We start from the raw sequence: 22,645 nt of genomic DNA on the forward strand, positions 1-22,645 counted from the left end.
CTGGGAAACCCTGCCCGGTGCTCTGGGACAGGGGTCTGCGGCCTTCCGGGGCTGCTCTCGTCCCCCTAGCAGGGGAAATATTGTCATAGGTCGGGAAAAAAGGCTCTGAAACCGCAGCGACTGCAGTGACACGGTGCCCACCCTGACACAGCACCCACCATAACAACAGCACCCCGACACAGCACCCTGACAGGGCACCCACCGTAAACGCAGCACCCACCATAACACAGCACCCCGACACAGCGCCCACCCACAGCACTTGCACAGTGGCCAGGCAGGCAAGGTGGGTGTGCAAACTGACACACTGCCCTGATACAGCAGGTGACACTGCAGGCAAGGTGAGCGTGCAAACTGACACAGCACCCACCATAACACAGCACTCACCATAACACAGCACCCACCATAACACAGCACCCACCATAACACAGCACTCACCATAACACAGCACCCACCATAACACAGCACCCACCATAACACAGCACCCAGACACAGCACTCTGACACAGCAACCACCCTGACACACCATGCTGGCACAGCACCCTGGCACAGCACCCACACCTACACAGCACCCTGACACACCGCCTGTCCTGACACACCGCCCACACTGAGGCAGCAGCTTTTCTCTAGGGAGGAGGATAATTCGTGCCAAGCGCGTCTCTCTCCCACCTCCGTCACCAGGCGCCTCGGAACGCTCCTCAGCGGAGGTTCGGCCCTGCGGCGCGTGGGAGGCCACAGCAGCGGGGCTGAGCAGCGAGGGGGATGTGTCAGATGCTGCCGGCTCCTGCTGGCGTTTCACAGCCCGGCTGAAAGCAGGGAAAGAGGCCTGGGCTCCACGGGGCATGGGTGACACCCAGGCTCTACCAAGCAAGGGTGAGACCCGGGTGAGACCCCAAGCATGGGTGAGACCCCAAGCATGGGTGATGGCACAGCCGGGCCCAGAAGGCTCAGCGGGCTCAGATCCAGAGCTCCTTCTCCTCTCCCCCCCCCCCCGGCAGCTGTGTGTGCACACAAAGGTCTCTGTTCACTGCCGGCTGTGAGGCCGTAGGGGATGAGGACACTGTGCCCACGGGACTGGAAACTTCCCGCTCCCCCCATCCTCCCTGCCCAGAGCCCGAAGGAACGTCTGCCCTTGTCTGGCAGGAGAGCTGGGTGACAGCCGGGGATCACAACCCGGGGTGCCCCTGGGGCCGGTGACCCCGACCCTCTGCGGGAACAGGGAAGGGGCTGGCGACCCCTCGGGACAGTCACCCCCGGAGTGACTCCGACGCTGGGGCTGGAGGCTCTGATGGGGGTCCCGGGGGTGGGGGTCTGTGCCCCGCTCACGGTGACAGCGGGGACACGGGACACGCGTGGGGCGGGGGGTCCTGAGGGGGCGTGTCGGGGGCGTGTCGGGACCCAGAGGGCGGGACCGGGGCGGGCGGAGCTGCGGGGCCGGGCCGGGCTGGGCTGGGCTGGGCCGGGCTGGGCTGGGCTGGGCTGGGCTTAGCTTAGCCGGGCTGGGCTGGGCACGGCTCGGTGCGGCGCGACCGGAGCGCCATGAACCGCTTCAAGGCGTCCAAGTTCCGGCACACCGAGGCCCGGCTGCCCCGCAGGGAGGTGAGCGCTGTAGGACCGGCCGGTACCGTGCGGGCGGGGGCGGCGGGGCCGGGGCTGTCGGCGGGCACGGGCACGGGCACGGGCACGGACACGGACAGGGACAGGGACAGGGACAGGGACAGGGCAGGACCGGACCGGCCCCGCGGTACCGGCAGGGCGCGGCTCAAGCTCCCGCGGCTGCGGCACCGCCGGTGCGGCAGGGCCGTGCCCGGGTCCCCCGGCCGCGCTCAGAGTGCGTCGCCCGGGCGGCCCTTCCTTGGCACACCTTGGCGCCGGAGGCTCCCGGCCCCGGGGCGCTCCGCAGGTGGGTCTGGTGGGGAGCCCCAGCTCTGTCCCGGGGCAGTGCAGCCCCCCCGGCCGGGAGCTGCTGGCGTGGGGTACCCGTTCCGTGGTGCTGCACCCTCCTGCCGCTGGACACGGGTGGCCACAGGCAGTTCATCCCCGGTTCCTGCTGCCCACCACCCCAGCTCGGCTCGGTGCTTCACCTTTGCTCGGTCGGCCCTCTCGGGCAGCGCGGGCTTACCCAGCCGGGAGCCATGCATCTTGAGCGTGAAATGCTGGGCCCCGCTCCTGCCACCCTGCTCCTGCCACCCTAGTCCTGCTGCCCCACTTCCGCAGGCAAAGAGGAAGCGCTGGGCCCCGCGGGATGGTGCTGAGCTCCCTCACCCTGCCCCTGAGCTGCACAGCTCGGCACTGCTGAGGCCAGGCAGGTCCATGGGGTCTCGCTGGGCAACATGTGGTGCCCAGCTCCAGTCTCAGCCCCATGAATAACCAGCCCCAATCGTGCCAAGTGTCATGATCCACCTCTTCGCGTGGTGTTGGCAGTAGGTAATCCTGCCGTGCTCTCCACAAGGCTGTGGAGCTTGGCCAGGGCGTTCCCTTGGATCTCTGTCTCTGCAGGTTTGGCAGAGATGTGGGGTCAGGGGTGGGTTATGCCAGATGGGCTTCGTTGGGGACTGTTATCAGGACACAGCCCTTCCAGGGGCTTCCTGAGCTGGGAACTCCAAGCATCTCCTCAGCACTGTGACCATTAGTGAGGCTGGTGCTGCTCCCAACCCTTGGATGTCAGTGCACTCCTTCCCTGTAACTTCCCAAGCCACCCTTGTACCTGTGCTCACACAACTCTGCAAACCTGGTAAGCACCCAAAACATCCTTCTGAGCTTCAGCTGTAGGAGGGGACGTAGTGGCGCCTGCCACTGTCCCAGCCTTGAGCATCCCCCCCTCCCCATGGCATGCCAGCGTTGGTGTGTCTGCAGGACAGGTGGCGGGTCGTCAAAATCTCAGCTGGTCAAATGTTTGCGACCCTCAGGGTTCAGATGAGCCCCTGGCAGGGCGGAGTGTGTGTGCCTGGGGGGTGTGGGTGCTGGGACACTTGGCTGTGTGGATACAGCATCCTCCAGGCAGGGACGTCCCCGTCACCACTGCCCTGGGGTCGGTTCCCACAGTGGGGTTGTTCTGAGGGACAGTGGGCTCTTGCCCCTGTGTGCAAGGAGGCATCCACTGTGCAAGGTGGCCTTTCCAAAAGGCCACGCAGCATGAAATGTATCCCTGGGAATCAAGGCCACACCACCCAGCTCTGCAGGGCAGGAGGTGGGAGGTGGATGTCTCGTCTCAAAACCCATCTCAGGTGTCACGGCGGGAAACACTGTTGGGTCCCTGGCTGAGCGGGTTGTTTGTGGAGGCTCAGGCAGACACCTGACCTGGCCGGATCAGGAAGCGCAGTGTAAACATGAGGGATCACATCTGAGTCTCTTTGGGCAGCGTCTGCAGGGCTCTGCTGGCAAATGCCCCCTGAGAGCTCACAGTTTGTTCTAGGGATGTAGCCAGGATGGTTCCATATGCTTTCCCGGCCGTGCTGGCACGCTGAGGGAAAGATCACTTCCTTGAGGGCTCCTGCCTGTGCACAGGGAAGTTGTGGGGCCAGGATGGACCAGCTCAGTGGTCCCTCTGCGAAACCTCAGCACAAGCTTCCCCTGGAAGCTGGGGACCAGAGGTGGCTGGTGTCCCCCCTCGAGGGACCAGTGCAGAGTGACGGGATGCAGTTTGTAGGACCCTTCCTCCCGGGTCTTGCTCATGCTCCAGACCTGTTCCCCATCCCTACTGCAGCCCCCTGCCCACCCACCAGGTGCAGGCAGAGGAACCTCCCTTTGGCAGGTAAGGGGTTAAGAGGTCTGTACCAAGCTGTGAGGGCTGGAGGAAGTGCTGCAGGAACCGCTGCTCCCTGTCAGGCCTCAAAAGGAAGCTGTGCAAGGAGAGGAAACCCGGGGCTCATGTACGCAGCTCCCTCCCCTTCGAGGGTGTCTGCCTGGTTTTGTGGGGTGTCCACTGCTCCAGACACCTGCTGCAGCTCTCCGTGATGCCAGTGGCTGCCATGGGCACACAGTCATGGTGGCACCCGTGAAACACCTGCCATTGCCATTGCTCAAGGGTTGGACTTGGCTCTGGGTGTGCCAGGAAGCTCCTGGTCTTGGTGGCCACTTGAGGTCGGATATCTGAGCAGGTCTGGCTGATGCAGGGTGTCTCAGTGCCCCACGGGTACAGTGCTCAGCTGTGGAGTAGTAGTGGGATGTTTCCCACTACTGCACAGTGGGATTTTGGATTTGGAGCTGTCATGAAGTTCCTTGGCTGCATGTCCATGTGGGAAGCTTGCTGCCTCGGTCAGCCACAGCCTGACCCTGTGGTGCTTCACAGACCAACAGCTTTTGTCCCATCCCAGACTCCCTGACCTCAGTTTTTATCACAAAGTCCTCTGAGCCCTTCCCTCAGTGGCAGAGCCCAGGGCTGGGACAGTTCTGGGGAGAGGCAGTGCTGGGAGCCAGGATGCTCCTGCCTGCCATCCTCCAGCCCCAGCAAGGGACTGCACCTCATGTTGGGAGCAGGAGCAGCCACATTGCTCTGGCCATCCCAGAGAACAGGGCCCTACAAATGTGCCTCTGGCACAATCCCATTGGTATTGGCAGCCTCCAGGTCTCCATTGGCATGGGAGCTCCGCTGGGGCTGAGGGTCTCTAGCCATGCAGTGCCAATGTCTCCCCTCCAGCTGTGCTCTGGCCATGGCATCAGGCCCCACCATAACAGAGGCAGCTCCTGACATGGGTTTTCCCTCTCCATCCTAGGCATGGATTGGGGGTATCCGAGCAGGCTCCATCGCATCCTGTGGGAACCACGTGAAGTCCAGCTGCTGCTGGATCGCGTTCAATGCCGAGGCAGCAGGTGAGGCACAGGGGGTCCTCTGCACAGCTTGTGGGGTGGGATGGATTTGTCCCAGTTGTCCCTATGGGGCTGGGTGGGGGGTCAGCCCCACGGACACCAGAGACACGAGGGTGAGGGGAGGAGGCTTTCCCTGAGATCTTCAAAATTGCTGCAAGTCCCACACCTCTTGGCTTGCATTTCAAAGCTGGGTGCCCCCCAGTGTATCCCAGGCTGGGGGATTCCTGGGAGCATCCCATAGGCAATAGTCAGGCTGGTGGGTGGCTGGTGACCTGCTGCTGTGCCCTCTTCTGTAGGTGTGTTGGGCATCGTGCCGCTGGAGTGCGAGGATGGGGGCAAGAGGACCGTGTCCCAGCTCTGCTGCCACTCAGGTGGGTGTCAGGTCCCACCTCCCACCTCCACAGGAGGCGTTTGGCCTCATGTGGGCTGTGCCGGGGGCTCTGGTGCTGAGTCCCAGCCCTGGAGGCTGTGGTGGGCTGCCTGCCAGGCAAGGGGCATGGGGAGCTGCTGAATTCCCAGGGAACCATCACCCATGGGCAGGGTGACCCTCACGAGTCTCACAAGGCACCTGCAGCTATGCTGACCACAAGAGACTGCCAGGCTGGAGCTGAATTGATCCGTGTTCCCTCATCTCTGAAGCTGCAACAAAGCCTGGAGATGTAGCTCTTCCTCACGCTCTACTACGCACTCTTTCCACATTACTCATTGCACACCCTGAAATTCCCAGGACACCCAGTGCCAGGCTGGGGATGGCATCACCACGGCTGTACCTGGCTGCAGTGGCAGGAGGAACAGGCTGGACCAGCAGCTCTGACGTGGACAGAGCAAGTGCTGCAGGGGAGAGGCACTGGCAGCATCGCTGCTGGCAGAGGAACAGGGCTCTGCCTCCTGCCCGGGCACGGGGAGGGTTTGTGGGGATCTCAGGGTGCCCCTCTCCTGGTTGTCGGAGCAGCAGTGCCAGCCTGGGGTGTGCTGACCACTCACTTCCCAAAAATTACACCAGAGCAGCAAGGTGGGACCCAGTCCCAGCGCCACCTTCCTGTGTGTGTGCCCTGGCATGGCCGGAGGACTGCACAGTGTGCCCTGCCTGGGCCACCTCGGCCTCTGGCACCAGGAGCTTCCTCGTGTTGGCAAACCGGCCACTGAGCTCTGCTGCTTCCTCGGGAGTGCCAGAGGGGTGCATGGGAGCCAGCCCAACATCCATGGCTTCTTAATGGGATTAGCACGAGCCCTTTGAAGCCGTGCTGTGCCACAGCAGTGCCTCCATAGCAGGGAAGGGATTTTCTCTCCTCCCAGGCGGATGCAGCAGAGCGAGCTGCCTGCTCTTCGTGCCTCTGGGGCCTGTCTCCTGGAAGCAGGAAAGTACACAGTGACCTACTTTTCCGAGCGTGCCAAATGCATCCGAGGGGCTGCTGCTGATGGTGCCAGCGTTCCTCCCGCTGGGCCCTGCTGCCAGAGCTGCGAGGAGTGTCCCTGCCGCCGGCATCCCGAGCCAGGGTGTTACAAAGGGAGCCTTGTTACCAGCATGGCTCCAGCAGGCCATGGCCCCCAGCATCTGGTCAGCACAGACAGCCTTGTGCTGTCCATGCTGCTCCCTGTGCCTCAGGGAGACGTTCATCTGGACACCATAGCCACGTGTGGGTGGTGATGGGTTAGACAGGGAGATGCCTTCAGGGCCCCCATCCCCTGCCAAAGGGGTGCAAGACCTGATGGACAGTGTGGATGGGCTCAGGTGCTCACAGCAAAGCTGAGCTGCTCCAAAACACCTCAGTGGGTCTGGATCTGCCCCTGGTTGCCCACATGTGTGTGTGTGTAGGGAAGGAATCAGGCTGGGGAAGAGGGAAGGGACTGCCACGCTGTCTGCAGGGGGAAGGTGGGGACAAACTTCTGCCCTTCTCCTTCCAGACATGGTCACAGACTTTGACTTCTCGCCCTTCGATCAGCTCCTGCTGGCCACAGGCTCTGCTGATGAGATGGTGAGTGCTCAGTGATAGGGGTCCCAAGGGGACACCCCATGTCCTCCAGCATGTCCCTGGGATTCACTGTGGAGCCCTGGAGGAGATGGGGTTGGAATGATGGAAGTAAGAGGAGTGTGGGGTGGAGCATAGTTGGGGAGCAGAGTGGGACATCCCCAGGTTGTGGGGGACAGAGCAGATGGTGTCAGACAAGGATCAGCCTTCTCCTGTCTGGGATCTGAGCTGCAACCAGGGGTCACCTGCTGTCCTCAGGGACCAAAGCCCAGAAAAGCAGCAAGCCCAGGCACCCAGCTGGGTCCTGCTCACCTGCCTGGGGACTGACCCACCTCTCCCTGGGGCTGCAGGTGAAGGTGTGGCGCCTGCCCGAGAGCGGCCAGGACATGCCCAGTGGTGCGGGGCTGACCCTGGGGCCTGGGAGGGGCCCAGTGGACATGCTGCAGTTCCACCCCACAGCGGACGGAGTCCTGGCCAGCGGCGCAGGGAAGGGAGTCACCGTCTGGGACGTGGGGCAGCAGCAGCCCCTGACAGGTAGGCAAGGCCATGACTGCCTGAAATGTCGGTCTGCAGAGCCGGTGCCTGAGCCCAAGTCCTGACCTTGGTGTCATGGAACAGGCAGCTGGGGTGGCTTTTTGGGATGGGAGCACTGCAGTCCCTCGTGCCTGTGCACAGGCTCCCTACGCTCTGGTGCAGTGGTGTAAAAGGCACTGGTACTGCCCAGGGTGTCCCTCTCCCTGCACGTCCCAGGGCGTGGGCAGATGTGGGTGCCGTGGGTGGTTGCTCGCCCAGACCTCAGCTAACCCAAGAGAGAGAGGAGGTGGGTGGCAGCACAGGCCTGTGGGGCTCCAGCAGCTCAGGAATGCTCCCTGTACAGACACAGCAGTGTCCCATTGGGTCCTGGCTGCCACCAGCCCTTCAGAAAGGACAGATCAGTTCCCCTGGGAAGTGTTCCAGGTGGGAGAGCGATGACTTCTGCCCCATCCGTGGGAGGGACCCTTCTTGACCCTGCTTTCCTCCTGCAGCCCTGGACTCCCATGGGGACCAGCTGCAGAGCCTGACCTGGAAGCGAGATGGCCACCTCCTTGGCACCTCCTGCAAGGTGAGTGGCACACGTGGGTGACTTCACTGTGGCACAGCATGACAGGGCTGGCCACCAGCTGCACCCTGGTGTGCTTAGTTTCATAGAATCAGGCTGGTTTGGGTTGGAAGGGACCTTAAAGTTCATCTCGTGGGCAGGGACACATTCCGCTAGACCGGGCTGCTCAGTGCTCCGTCCAGCCTGGCCTTGAGCACTTCCAGGGGTGGGGAGTGTGGAGGGACGGGAAGTTTCGGGGTGGGAAAGGGCAGGAACGCGGTCGGCGGTACCGCTGGGATGCGGCACTAGATGGCGCCGGCCGGTCGCGGGGCTCGCACGGCGGCCGGGCGGGCAAGGCGGGCGGGCAAGATGAGCGGCCGAGCCAGAAGCCCCCCAGGCCATGCCTGGAGGCTGAGCAAGCAGGTCTGAGCACACAGACCCAGCCCGCAGGCTGAGAGCACGGCCCCCTCCCCGCGCCAAGGGCGCAGGCGGTCCTGCGGAGCCGGTGGGCTCGGGATGGCGCTCGGAGGCCAAGGATGCAGAGAGTGCGGGCTAAGCTGGAGTCCCGGCTGTGGTTGGAGCCCCTGCCAAGCGTGCGGGTTGGGCACAGAGGGTACAACACCAAGCTGTGCCATCTGTGATGTGGGGCAGCCCCCGTGCTGTGCCGTATGGCTGACGCAGTGTGTGCTCCCCAAACAGCACCCTGGCAGTAAGGCTGGCACCGGGGCACCCCTCTGCTGCCTCTGTGCCCTGCCAGCCCTTGTGAAGGGGGTCCCGTGCCCCCTTTGGTGCAGGGATGCCAGGCAGGAGAGGGCTTGCTCCCTTCCAGCACTGCCAGGATGTCCAGCCCTGGCTGTACTTTAGGAGGCTCCCTCCTTGTCTGGGAGTAGAGTGTCTTGGGGTCCTGGTGAGGCTCTGGGGGTGCTGGGGGTGCACCCCTGCCCACAGTGTGGGACAGGACTAGGAGGACACAATGCGAGCCATCCATAGGAATAGACACTTCAGGCAGGAGAGTGATGGGCAGGAAGGAGAGGGGCTGCTCGCTGCAGCCTTCTGCCTAATACATCCTGACATCCCACTGGCCCCAGGGTCCTTAACCCTCCTCTGTTTTCTTTTATCTCACCAGGACAAGAAACTGCGGATCTTTGACCCCCGAGCCAGCCCAGCTGCCTCCCAGGTACCATCCCCTCTGGCTGTGCTGCAGGCAGCCCTGCTCAACTTGGGTGTCTGCTGGGAGGGTGGGCTTTGGTCCCCCAAAACATCCCAGCTGGGATAGGACTTGGGAGAAGCAACATGGAGGCAGGGACTGAAGGCAGGGGGAATGGGGCTGCCTCCTTTTTGGCACCAGTGCCCTCCCACCCAGTTTGGTGATCTCCCCCAGTGCCCTGGCACACTGCAGGCAGCAATCCCGAGCCCAGGGGACGTAGGGGCTGTGGGCTCCCGGGCTGTGCAGGCCCCCAGGCTCTGTCCTGCCCTGCAGGAGCTGGACCAAAGGCTCTTGGGGATGAGGACCTGGCAAGAGTGAGGGCTGGGCGGCCAGATCTGCACAGCTCAGCAAATAACAGCAATTAGGAAATAAGCAGAGAACTTAAGCCTTGACGTCAAGTTCAAACAGCCTCTTATTAGAGGTTTCCTGTGGCTTGGGGGCTCTGGCTGCTGATGGCTGTGGGCCCAAAGGGAGGGATGCAGTGGAGAGTAGGGTGAGATGGCTGCAGCAGGCTCTGATGCTCCTGGTGCCTCTCCTGCTGCCCATGGGCTCAGGAAGCCACTGTGCTCAGGCACAGCGGTAACCCTGGGCACCAACTGGAGGGAGCCAGTGCTCCAGCACTGCACCAGGACTTTCCATCTGCTCCTGCCCACAACCTGGATTCTGAGCTCCTGTAAGGCCCCTGGGTGCTTCCTGTGGGTACAAATGGTGCCCTAACCCTTCAGGCAGCCTTATAAACACCCCACCACAATATGTAAACATAAACCCAGTGGTGACACGTGCCGGCGAGCCAGGGCAAAGTGCTTCCAGCCCTCCAGTGGCCCCCGTGACACTCTCCTGCTCCAAGCTGCCACTTGGCAGGGCTGGAAGGTCCCACTACCTGGTCCCAAATTCATCCTGTGACTATCCATCCGTGGCCCCAGTGCTCCCCTCCCCACCTCCCCCCACTTCTCCCCCTGCCAGACCTGTCAGCTTGTCTAACAGTGCTTCGGCGGAGCCGTGAGTGCGATGGGCTCGAGCCAAGTCTCCTGGGGAGGGTGGACTCTGTCTCGCTGAGCTATTAAAAATAACGTGTGAATGATGGTGGCTGTTCAAAGCAGGCAGCTCACTTCCCTCCACTGCTGTCTGATCCAGCCTGGGGCTGGGGATCCATGTTTGCCAAGAGAAATATGCACCTTCATTGCTGCAGCCCTGCCCCGGCCAGCTCGGAGTGGATGGAGATGTTTAGTCTTCGAGAAGTACCGTGCTGAAGGGGAAAACTTTAAAATGCCATAAATCCTCTGGAAGTTTGCACAGAGCTTGCTTAGCCAAGGGGATTAACACTCCTGGGTTTTGTTGTTTCTTTTTTTCCCCATTGCTGGAGGGCTGGTTAATTTGGAAATGCTCCTTCTCTCCCCCCGGGCCAGCGGGGTTACAGAACCAGGTGATGCCACAGCCGCGGTGCAGTGCCAGCACCTCGGGAGCTCCTGGCTTAGAAGTTGCCTGTTTTTTTGCAGAGGTGAACGGTGGGATGGTTTTTCCAGCCAGGCTGGCCCCCACGGCGCCGCGGGCTGGGTTTCCTCTGCAGCAGGCGGAGGGCTCGGCACCGCCGGCTCTCCCCCGTCTCTCCACGGCACTCGGTGGTGCCAAGAGCCGGCCTCGGCCTTGGGCTGCTCCTCCGGCTGGTTTTCTTAATTTGCCAAGCCTGCCTCATTAAACATTCCTTTTTTTAGAGCAGGGGGAGAAGAATGAGAAGGAGCTAAAATAAGAGGCTCAGGGAGGAGGGGTCTCTCCTCCTAATACCTGATGCTGCTCTCGGGTATTGTGGATGCAGCACACATGGGGCAGCGACTGAGAGTGGGTGAAAAGGGTGACTGGCAGGCTGCCCACACCCCAGCCATGCCCTCGCCAGGGCCTGACCCCCCATTCCCGGCTACGCCCGTGGCAGCTATTTTGAGCATGTCCCAGTAGCAGGCAGGAGTGTGTGACGCAGTGAGAGCAGCGTGGACGGGGTCTGGCTGACCCTGTGGGGTGCCTGGTATGTACCCGGGGCCATGATTTCCCTTGGGAGAGCAGTGGCCTCATCCTGCTGGACGCTCAGCCCCTCGTTGCAGGCCCTTACTTGAGTGTTAGGGCTGTACTCACACTCACAGTTGTTCTCCGTGCCTCCTTGGTGCCCCTGTACTGGCAGTGTAGGTGCCAGGGCTGCAGTGGGTCCTGCTGTGCCACCCCATGTAGCCATGCTGCTGCTGCCTGGCTGGGTCCAGGTTTGAGCTCTGCTGTCCTTGCGGAGAACCCTGTAAGTCCGCTGCCTTATCCCCTCCCAAGGCCACGCTGCCCCAGCCGCCTGCTCTCCCCTCCCACAGGTGCTGGTGGTCGCCCTCCTCACCTTCACCCTCTCCCTGGAAGCGAGTCGCATCCTCTCCCTCGCGGCTTCAGCTCTGCCAGGGCTCAGCATCGCTGCTCCCACCCTCGCCCTCCTGCAGTTCCTGTGTCAACCCCACCAAACCTCCATCCCATGTCCCCCTTGGTGGGACAGGGGACACAGTGCTGAGCAGGGAGTCAGAGCACCGGGAAGGTGCCCATACCCCGGCTGATCCCCAGGTGGGTCACCAGCACAGGGCAGGGCAGCGATTTGGGTGCGGCGTGGGCTTCTACAGTGGCATCTCCACTTGCCCACTGCCCTGGCCACCTTCTCCTGGGTACAGAGCCCATGGGCCACATTCTGTCCCCCACACGCTCATGCCAGGGGCTGTGTGTGCAACTGGCCAGCACCTGGCTCCCGGGACAGGGACACGACCAGGACAGGAGCTGTCTCTGGGAAGCTGTGGGGCTGCTGCTGAGCACAGCTAGTGTGGGATGGAGAGGAGCTGGCTCTGTTCTCACGAGAAACTTCCTCTGCCGGCGTTTCGGCAGGACCGGGGGCGAGGGAACGGCCGCGCGCACCGGGCCGGCGCACGCTCCTGCTCGTGTTGTAATGAGCTGTTTTAATGAGCAGGGCCGAGGCTGAGGGTGCCTGGGGACAGCTGGGAGAGCATCCCTGCAGGCCTGTCCCCACCATGGGTTTGTCCCCCCACCCTGTGGACTGTGCTGGGGGCACAGTGACAGGGAGCAGCTGGGGCTCACAGCCCAAGCATACCTGGTGCTGTCCCAGCCCAGCTCCAAGTCCCAGGGGTGGGAGAGGGACTCCAGCCCTTCTCCCAAACCATGGCCACCGTCCCATGGGTCACATCAGTCCCTGCCACAGTGGGAGATGCAGCAGGAAGAGGGTCTCCATGGGCAGCATCGCTGTGGTGGCAGGGTGATGCTGTGGCAAGGTGGAGATCCAGGTTGGAGTGACCCAGCTGTATCCACAGCCAGGAAGGACTCCATGGACCCCAACATGCCACCACTGCCCAGGGTCCAGCTGTCAGTCTGGGGCTGGCTGGGGACCACTCGTCATTGTCAGTGGAAGGCGCATCAGGACATAGAGAGACTTTTAGCCTTCCTCCCCCGACACCTCATCATCATGGTATCCCACGCTGGGGTCACCCTGGGGGTACCTGACTCCCAGCCTCGGCAGCAGCTTCCTCCGGGCTGGGGGAAGGTCCACAGCATCCCACATTCCCAAGGAGACCGTGGGAAGCTTTGAAAAAGTTGGCCTGACTCTGGGCTGCCTATTTATAGCACCGCACACTCGGCGCTCTCATGCTTCTGTTCCCCAGCGTAGCTGCACAGGACTGTTTATATTTCCTCTGCTCTGCTTCCCCCTCGGCCGTCCTTCCCAGGAATGCCGCTTGGTATGGCAGACATGGGGAAGTTGAGGAGGATTCGGCATGAGCCAGAGGCATCTCAAAGGATGTGGGTGTGTGGTGGCACCGGATGGATAGGCCTGGATGCCGGTCCCTCCTGTTGGGAATGGCCTCGCCAGCTCAGGCCCACATAGGTTGGCATCTCCCTCTCAGCATTTTGGAAGCCCAAGCCTGTGTCTGACCTGGGACTCCTGACAGGCTCCTACTCCAGAGGGCAGAGGTGTTTGGGGATTTGATAACAGCCTCACAGCTGACGGGGTCGGAGGCTGCAGGAAGAGATGAGATGTGGGAGAGGGGATGGAGGGATGCTGATGGGTGCTGCAGCCTGCCCACCCCACAAGGCCAGCCAGCGAGTTCCCCCTCACCTGCCCAGGGATGGAGGTCATGCTTCCATCCTGGTCCTGTGTCCTGGCATTCGTGCCAAGGTAGGGGCTGTCTGGGTAGGAGCCCACTCACCTTCCTGCCCTTGCTGGGCTGGCAGCGTCCCGAGTGGAGGTGGGGGGCTGCTCTGGCAGTGAGTGGGAGAGGCAGAGCCTAAGGATACCCAGCTCCCTGGGTCACAGGGGCACCACAGCGATGCTGCCCTGGCCAGTGGGATCAGGGAGGTGACATGGGCAGGAGGGGGCTTGTCCCACTCCATCCCCACCATGACACAAACACCCCACACTCAGCAGTGGGCAGGGGCCAGTGCTGGCAGTGTGGTGGCTACTGGAGCATCCCTGCTGCCATGTGGGATCTCTTTGCTCCCCTGGAAAGACCAGATAGATCCTGGTCTCCTTGAGCTACAGGCAGAGACCAGGAGTGGGGCTGGCCTGGGAGAGGCTGCTCTGCTTTCCTGGCCACCTCTGGAGTAACTGGGACTTGGCAAGGAAGGGAGATCACTCACATTCTTGTTCAGAGAGGAGGACTCTGTGCATGGTTAACCCCCTCAGCTCTCTGGAATCTGTTCCTCCTGCCCCCAGCTGCCTCATAGGGTGTGGAAGGAGCAATGGCTTCCCCATGTGCATGGAGCTGGAGGGCGTCAGTCCCTGGAGCCCCCCAGAGTGCCCTGGCCAGGCAAGACCCCTCCTGCCCTGGCACCTGCTGGCAAAGGAATGGCTCAGCCTGGCTCTGGTGCCTCCTGTGCCCACGCAGATCCTGCTGCTGGGGTTGCTTCCCACGGGGATCAGATGCCTGCAGGCTGCTAGCCATGCTCATAGGCTGCTAGCCACAGGCACGGCTGAGCTGTCCCAGCCCCTGCCATCCACGGGGGCTCTGCCAAGGGCACAGCTGGGCCTCCCCCCCCACCATCTGCCTCCTGTCCAGCCCCACGGCTATGCCCTCCCTGCCCTGCATCCGGCTGAGGGTGGACGGTTCCCGTGGAGACGGGGATCGCCTGGGAGCCGGAGCAGCCTTGGCTTTGTGTGGGGCTCTCCCAGGCAGCCGAAGGCAGCCGCTCCCCGCGGGCAGCTGTTACCAGCTTACCCGACCCCGCCGCTGCATCGCTGCCAACAGCTGCATCCCACACGCCAGGCCTGGCCCCCCCGCAGCCCCCTCGGTGTTGCACAGGGAGCAGGGCTGGGGACCCCCGTGGGTACCAGCGCCTTACCCCAGCCTGTGGTGGGAGGGATGGGTCGAGACTGGGAGGGGGATGATGCTGGAAACTCTCCCCATGCAGCTGATCTGGCTCTGAGGAGGGAGCGCAGGCTGCCCCCAGCCTGGGCTGCCCAAAACCAGCTGAGCTGGACCCATGCAATGGGTGGGAGGAAGCTGGGCTGCCTAGGCACTGGCAGGGAACTGGGAGGCCTCCTTGGATCCCCACGTGCTGGCCTGGAGCTGGTGGGCCCCTTGCAGCCTGCTGCTGGGACAAGCAGCTCGGAAGGGATGCCTGTCCTTTGGGCTGCGGCTGCTCCCCTGCTCCAAGGACACGGGTGGTTCCAGCATCACTCCAGGAAGGGTGCCAGGATCTCTGCCAAGCTCTGCCAGCCCCAGAGATCTGCAGCAGGCCTATGGCTACCCCAGGGCTCTGAGCTGACCAAACCACACCAGTGTCCACCCTCAGTGCCAGGTCACATTGCCCTGGCCCTGCCGAGACCCCCCACACCAGGGGACCGGACATGGGGCGGGGGGTCCCCAGGAGTGACTGCTGTCCGCCGGCTCACCTCTGGCAACATCTGCACAGCCGGGTGTCTGAGCGAGCCTGGAGCAGCCCAGCCTCCCGCATACTTGCTGCCATACGTACTGCTGAGCCAGGATGGAACTAATGCAGAAAACATGGCCCTGCTCCGCAGCCGGCACACCACGGGCTGGGAGCGCCGCGGCAGTGCCCTGCCCTCTGCCAACCCTGCCACCGCCCCGGGGGCTGCCACCCACCGCCGGGGGGTCCAGGGGACCCGCAGGGCCCCGGGGCCATGAAGCCAGCACCATCAGCTATGGGATCTCCAGATGTTGAGTTCTGGCTGCCACAGGCGCACAGCTCAGGTGCAGAAGTGCTCTCCTGGCTGACGTGTGGGCTGGCCCCAGCTCCTGGAGTTTCCATCCCTCTTGGCACCGATCCTGGGACATGTTCCCTTCTCCAGGTCCTTTCCCTGCTGAGCGCTGGGTCCACTGCCAGCATGTTGGCGGAGGGGGCCGGGCCCCTCCTGCCCCACATCCTGCTCCCGTGGCTGGGAGCACAGGGCTTAGCTCGGCCAGTGCTGCCTCTTCCAAGTGAGCCGTGTTTGTGCTGGCAAGGCGGCTGGTGTGACAGAGCCAGGGAGGACGAGCTTGGCACAACGTGCCTCCTCCCACCCTGGCGCTCTCCAGAGAGTGGCATCTCTCCGGGGCTGGAGGCTGGGACTGAAGAAAGGTGCTCCAGCAGGGTTTGTCTGGTGGGGAAGTGGGAGATACAGCATCTTTGTGCCCCCTCGCTGGCTGCCGCGGTGGAAGAGCCTTGCTGGCTGTGGCTGATGGTCACAGTGCTCACACCAAGGGGGATGGGCTCACACCAAGGGCTCCTCCATGGGTACCCCCGGTGCCCCCATCCCTCCTGCCCCCTCCCATGCCTGGTCCCCCTGCCCTGCGCAGTGGTGCCGGAAGCACCGTGGTGGGTTTGGCTCTGGCAGAGCTCTCCGCTTTCCCTGCCAGCTCTGAACTCGTTAGCAGCCATTTATTGGTGCTTCACAAGGAGAGCGAGGGGCGGCGAGCGCTGCCTGCACCGCGGGCCAGGGCTGGCTGCCGGCTCCCGCTGGGCGCCGGGAACCACAGGGCCCATCTGGGGGACACATGGGAGCCAGGACGCACCCGCTGACAGCCCCGTGGAAACTCTACCCCTCCTGTCCTCGGTAGGACTGGGATGGGGGGCAGGACGAGGCGGTGGTATGGGCTGGGGGTCCCAGTCCTGCAGGCAGCCAAGGCGAGAGGTGGAGCAGGGTGCAGGGGATTAGAACAGTGTGGGGAATGTGGCCAGGCTCAGTTTACCATGTGTTTCAGTAGCATCTGGACACACACGGGGCACCCAGCCCCTGCAGGTGGGATTCGGCATGGATAAAGAGCTCGGGGATGCAGCCGAGGAAGTAAGTCCCTCTGTCATCATGGCCACAGCCAAGCCTCCTCTAGTGCCTGTGGCATGGAGCAGCTTCCTCGCAGCACTCTGACCCTGTCACCCCCTCACCGGGTGTGGGGAGAGCCCTGGGGACCCAGGAGCCATCCCGTGCCCCTTCACGCTCATGTTACCTCCTGCCACACCCTGCTGCTCACCGGGAGCCAGGCCAGCCATTCCACAGGCAACCGTGCTGGCACTGGCACAGGGTGGGGGCTCAGGGCTGTCATCGCTTGCAGGCTGTCCCCACTGCACTGTCCCCACAGCCGCTCTCAGCAGAGGTGGGAGACAGTGCTCGGCTCCGTGTGCTCGGCCTTGCCGTGATTCACAACCGTGGCTGGTGCGGCACATGTCCCTTCAATGTGCCCAGCAGGGCTGGCAGCAACACTGACAGCCGTGTCTCCTGTGCCTTGCAGAGTGTCCCGGGACACGACAACAACAAGGACTCCCGGCTGCTCTGGATGGGCTCCAGCGATTGCCTCATCTCCATCGGGTTCAGCCAGGTACAGTCCTCTCTGGGAAGGTGGCCCTGGCACTACCAGGATGTCCCAGCCCCACTCCCTGCAGCTGCTGTGCCAGGGCCCCGAGTGCTTTTTAGGTGGTCTGAAAGCATGAAAGCCAGAGGGCCCCTCACCAGGCACCCTGGCCCTTGCTGGGATGGCAGGAGGATGGGTGGTGAAGGCGGTGGCACCGTGGGGAGGGCCAGACAGCCCCAGTGCCCACTGACACCATGTCTGTGTCCCTGCAGATGCGGGAGCGGGAGGTGAAGCTGTGGGACACACGGCGATTCAGCGGAGCGATGCTCACCGTGGCACTGGACACCTCGCCTGGGTAGGGACGGGGACGCACCGCGGGGCAGGAGGGCGGGCGGTGGGGACGTCATGGTCAGGGACCCACAGGGAGTGTGGCAGTGAAGCAGGAGGTGGCAGAGAGCTCCTGGCACCAGCAGCATTTGGTCTGAATCTGCAGACAAGGCTGGGGACAGCGCAGGCACATCCCCATCACCATTTGGGTGGCAGTGCTGGGGAGGGCACAGAGGTGCTCTGTGACGCTGTGGTGGGTGATGGCACTGCTGGGGACAGTGTCTGAGGTGGCTGCTGGCTGGGTGGGCGCGTGCGCTGGGGCGGTACCACAAGATTCTGTGGGCGAGTGAATCCCTTTGGCACTGCTGGAGCACCGGGGCGGCACGGCCCCAACCTCCCGCTCACAGCGGCGCCGTGGTGCTTTGTGCTGTGGTGCCGTGGTGACTGCCCAGCCAGCCATGGCCAGGCTGGTGCTCACCAGGCATCCCCTGGGGAAGTGGAAGAGGAGCTCTGGCAGCTTAAGGGGTCAGTGCCTCTTGACACGGCATGATGGAGCCGTCTCCTGTCTGTGGGGCACTGCCAAGGCCAGGAACGCTCCAGTCAGACTCAGTTTGGCCTCTCCCACACTGCCCACAGAGCTGGCCTGGTGTCACAGTGTGGGTGAAGAAACAGGAGGAGGAGGAAGAGGCTGTGCCTTCATCCCACAGGGATGGGGGCTTGGGCTGTGCTACTTGTTGGTATGTACTAGAGGCCACTGGCTTTTCCCAGAGCTGCTGGCAAAGCACTGGGATGCCAGGACCCTCACTGGACACTGAGCTGGCTCCTTGGTGGGCTGAGTTGCCAGGGCAAGCTGGATGGTCAGCAGCTACTGGGTGCCAATATGGGGTCTCTGGCAAGGGGCTGAGTGAGCTTTTGCAGCAGGGTTGGTGCTTGGCTGCCCCACCGGCATCCGCTGCGCCGAGGTGTCAGCTCTGGGCTGGTGCTGGCAGCACCCGGGACAGACAGGAGGGGAGAGGATCAGCTGTGGGCACAGTGGGAAGATGCCAGCATGGTGGGAGCAAGCCGAGCGAGCTCCTCCTGCGAGCTCCCCGGGGAGCAGCTCCCAGCCCTCCCCAGCTCCGCCAGCGCAATCGGCAAAGGCAGCCGTGCGGTGCAGCCTCGGTGACCTCCATCATTAGTTCCAGAGCGAACACTGCCAAGGGAGGCCGGGGCACACAGCGGCTTTGGGGTCCATCATTGCTCTTGGCGGAGAATCCAGTGGGAATTACCCCGACTCCTTCTCGCTGGGCCGGGGTGAGCCAGCCCGGCTCGATGTGCTGCCGGCGCGGGGCCGCGGCTGCGCTCGGCCGGCTCAGCGCGGGCTGCAGCTATTTTGGCTGCCGGGTTTATCGGCCCAGGAATGCGGCTGGCGGGCGCTGCCTGCGCGTCACGCCGGGGCCCTGCCGGCCTGCGGCTGCGTGTGGGGCCACACGAGAGGGGCTGGGGGTGGCGGGGTCGGGGGGGACCCTCCCGTGCTGGGGAGGTGCTTGCTTTAAGCAGCCGCGCCGGGGCCGCCGCGCTTCCAGCCCCAACCGCTCCCGCCTGTAAATCTGGCGGAGATGACAAATGGTGGAGGGGGATTTGGGCTGGCTCCCGGCGGAGGTGCCGAGCGGGGGCTGCGCTCTCCCTCGGGCTGAGCCGTCCTGAGCAAGGGCTCGACACTCGGGAGCCCTGGAGCTGTGGCTGGGGCAGGGGGTGGCAGGTTTTGGGGGTCACCAGGTACCCCTGGAAGCACTGCTCGAGTCAGGCTCAGTGCTAGAGGAACTGAGCCCCCCGGAGATGGCAGAGTAGCCGTGGCGCTGGGTGCCCGGCGTGGGGCACGGAGGCAGGTCCCTCAGTGCCGGCCGTGCCGTGAGCGAGGCACGGGGGGCTGGGTGCAGCGGCAGCAGCTCGTTGAGGCTCTTTGAGGAAGCAATCAGTGGGCGGGCAGGAAACTCATACCATTCATTATTGACGCCAGGCCGGCAGGAAGGGGAGCCCGCATCCCACCGAGTCCCTACCGCGTCCCCTCTGCGTCCCCTCTGCGTCCCCTCTGCGTCCCCACTGCGCCCACCGCGCCGGCACCACATGTCCCTGTGGCACCCCAAGGCAGGGCCATGGCGTGCCCCAAGGTGGGGGTGACTCTAGCGCATACACCCCAATGCCCACAGCCTACAGGGTGGCTGCACGCTGCCCAGCATCCATGGGGGAAGAGGGCTGAGAGGGGGGGGCACTGGCCCCATGCACCCCCACATCAGCATGTGCCTTGGGGGTTCCCATCCCAAATCCTGAGCAGGTGAGTTGTTTCCAACCGCACAAACCTCATTTTCAAAGCACCCCGACAGTGCCAGGGCCAATGCCCAGACCCCTGAGAAGGCGGGAGGCAGAAGGTGTGGGTGGCCCTGGCCCCTCCCCGCGCCGTGGTCCTCAATGTGCCGCCTCCGGGTACCTGCCATTCCTTCGGCTCAGGTTTTGTCTCTCTCCCGGCCCCCTTTAATTAGATCAAGGAGCAGCAGGGCAGGAGCCAGGAAGGGGCCTCAATAGGTTATTGTTGCCCTAAATTGTAACCAGCACCGGCAGGGTTGGGTTACCGGCTCCGACTCGGGGTCACCGACCAGACCCCAGTGCCGCACGCCCAGCGGCCAGCGCAGCACTGCCCCGGGACGGTGCTGTCACCACGGTGGTGGCAGGAGAACAGCGGCTCCCTTGTGTCGCTGCATCTTTTGGTGTCCTGAAAATGTCCCCAGGGAGGCTGGGGGTGCCGCAGCCGGCTTGGGGCTGTGGCTGGATCAATAGGGATGAGATGCCTGGGTCAGCAGAGGTCCCAGGGAGCCATGTCCCAGTGGTGTGTGCTGACACTGGGCATATCCCCGTGGGGCAGGATGGTGATGGGGAGGCATGGGGACAGCCAGACCCTCACTGCTCTTCACAGTGCAAAGTCCAACAGAACTAGGAAGTGCCGGAATTGAGATCTGCCCACAGCAGGGTGCCAGCACAGCAGGATGTTTGCAGAGAGATTTGGGGGTTTTTTTGTCCCACCCAGAGCTGAAGAAGGACATGGAGGGGCCCAGGCAGCTCCCTGGGGATGCTGCCCAGGGGTGCTCAGCCCCCAGTGCCCACCCACTGCCCCTGTCCCAGCCAAAGCCTGTGGCTGAGCCAGGTCCTGGGGTCAGGCTTGTAGCCCCGGCATCTCTCAGCTCCAGCTCTTTTGTGCACCAGAGCACATGGCCTAACTGAGGCACATGTCCCCACTGTCACCTTGCCACCTCTTCCCAGGCACCCACTGTAATGGGACCTCCATGGCCAGTCCTGCTCTCATCCCACCTGGCCCCAGTACCCCTTGCATTGCTGTTTCCTGGGGCTTAGCAGCCCTTTTGGTTTGTGGTGGGTGCTTTGGGGGTCTCTCCCACCCCAGCAGGCAGAGCCCTGAGCCAGACAGGTCCATCCCTGTCCCCAACCCTGACCCAGTCCCTGGGCAGATCCCATAGGTGCCTGGGCTGGTGGCTGCTTGCCATCCATGGGGAAGGGGCTTCTCCTGCCCCCACCTGGCTGCAAACCTCACACACGAGGAGGGGGAGAGGCCACCCCAACCCTCCAGGTGCCACCCCAGTGGGACTCATCCCCACGAGGCTGCTGGGCAGATACACAAAGAGGTTAAGGCAGGGGCAGCCACCCCGCCCTTCGTCGCCTGTCCTATAATTCCACTGGGTAAAAATAGCCCAGTGCTGTGGATGGAGCTGCGATGGGATGGCAGCGCCGAAATCACTCCCAGATGGGTCACAGCCTCTGTGGCCAGTGGGTGCTCCCTGGCCTCCCCAGCTTTCCAGGAAGGCAGCAGGATTTTTGCCCCCCCCAAAACTCTTCCTGGCAGCACTGGGGGCTGTGGGATGGGCACACACCTCTCTTCACCCTGGGGAGTGGGCATGGGGACCCATGGCACCAAGGCAACATGGCCCCTCAAGGCTCTGCTCTGGCCACAGGGACCTGGGGGACCAAGGGGACCTGGATTTGGTTTCCATGGGGCCAGGGGTGTTTTTTTGGGAGACTGGAACCCTCCATGCTGGGATGCAGGCAGGATTTGCCCCAGTGAAGCTGGAGGCTCCTCCCATCGTGGCTTCCCAGCAGGCCCCCCCATCCTGCCGGTGGCTCTGGCCAGGGCCCTCTGTTACCAGCCCTGCTGAACTGCTTACTGAGAGGGATTGTTTTTGGGTCCATTTCAGGGGGTTTTGCAATCCTTCCCAGCGCTGATTCAGCTTGGAGGAATTAGCAGCGCCGCACAATGTGCCGCTCGGAGCCGCTCTTGGCATGCGACGGGACTGGCAGTGGCCAGGGGGAATTTTGTGCTGGGATTCAGGAAGCCACAGGGGCTGGACAGTCCCATTTTGGGCAATGCTGCTCTCCTGCAGGGCTGCCCGGGTGCAGACATGGGTGTTGGGTAGGGACCAAGCCCTGCCCAGGCCACAGTGTCCCCATCACCTCTGTGCCAAGGCTGAGCCCCGCTGCCCCCCTTGTGCTGCTCCAGCCCCCCGGCTGGCACCCTGAAACCTTTGGCTTGGGGCACCCCGGTGGTGCTGCACCTGCCAAAGCAGAGCCCCCACTTGGCTCCTGCTGTGCTGGCATTTTCACTGTAGATCCCATCACTTTGGAGCTGCTGGAAACCTCCATGGAATGGTGGGACTTGCTGAGGCGTAATGAGGGTCCCCTGCAAACTTGGCATGTGGGGGGGGTCCCTGCAAACCTCCAGCTGATTGCAAGTGGGGAAATGAGCTTTGTTAGAAGGGCACGTCACGAAGGCAAAGGAGGGGGGAAGCGAGGGGCCAGGAGGGGCTGGAGAGCCCTGCAGACAGTGCTGGTGTGGGCACACGCCGGGGCTGGGCCAGGCTCGGGGGGCCGTGGCGGCGGCCGGCCGGGGGCACCCGGCATGAGGCCGTGGCTCCGCCAGGGACTTTTCTTCTCTCCTCCTCGCGAGGCTGGAAAATATACAAAGCTCGCAGTGAAAATATTTACACAGCAGCAATTTTGGGAGGAATTTGGGATGTTAATTTGAAAAATCTGTGGGGAGAGGACCACAATGGGCCCTTTGAGTGGGCGAGCGTGGCCATCGCAGCGAGCCGCCCGCGCTGGCGAGGGGCCCCTCCTGCCGCTGCGCCGGCCCTAATGGGAGCCAGCCCTGCCGGAAGCCCACCTGGGAGCCGGGGGGGCTGTGCCAGACGGCCCCCGCCGCCACCCCGCGCCCCTAATTGCATCCAGAGCCTCTCCCTGCCCCGGGTGAGCAGGACCAGGGGGCCGGCGGGGTCAGGGCCGTGTCCTGTGGCGGAGCGGCCGGCGCGGTGCGGCACGGCGGTGACCCTCGGCGTCAGCCCCGCACTGTGCTCCTTCTCTCCAAATCAAACATACCTCGGCGGGCAGGGCCTCAACCTGGAAAATTCCAGCCC

General features: G+C 63.4%; 1 protein-coding gene across 1 annotated transcript in view; it reads left to right on the plus strand.

The window, feature by feature from the left end:
- Positions 1–1,480: 1,480 nt before the first annotated feature.
- CORO7 (coronin 7) overlaps positions 1,481–22,645 on the plus strand; it is a 35,696-nt gene continuing 14,531 nt past the window's right edge. Inside the window, exons 1-9 of the mRNA XM_017808929.1 lie at positions 1,481–1,595; positions 4,712–4,808; positions 5,102–5,176; positions 6,711–6,781; positions 7,126–7,309; positions 7,801–7,877; positions 8,980–9,030; positions 16,806–16,892; positions 17,138–17,220. Coding sequence (XP_017664418.1) covers positions 1,536–1,595; positions 4,712–4,808; positions 5,102–5,176; positions 6,711–6,781; positions 7,126–7,309; positions 7,801–7,877; positions 8,980–9,030; positions 16,806–16,892; positions 17,138–17,220 — 785 coding nt within the window. The 5' untranslated portion in view covers positions 1,481–1,535. The remainder of the gene's footprint in view (positions 1,596–4,711; positions 4,809–5,101; positions 5,177–6,710; positions 6,782–7,125; positions 7,310–7,800; positions 7,878–8,979; positions 9,031–16,805; positions 16,893–17,137; positions 17,221–22,645) is intronic.

The sequence above is a fragment of the Lepidothrix coronata genome, unplaced genomic scaffold (assembly GCF_001604755.1).
Source record: "Lepidothrix coronata isolate B3197 unplaced genomic scaffold, Lepidothrix_coronata-1.0 Scaffold24, whole genome shotgun sequence".
Lineage (NCBI taxonomy): Eukaryota > Metazoa > Chordata > Aves > Passeriformes > Pipridae > Lepidothrix > Lepidothrix coronata.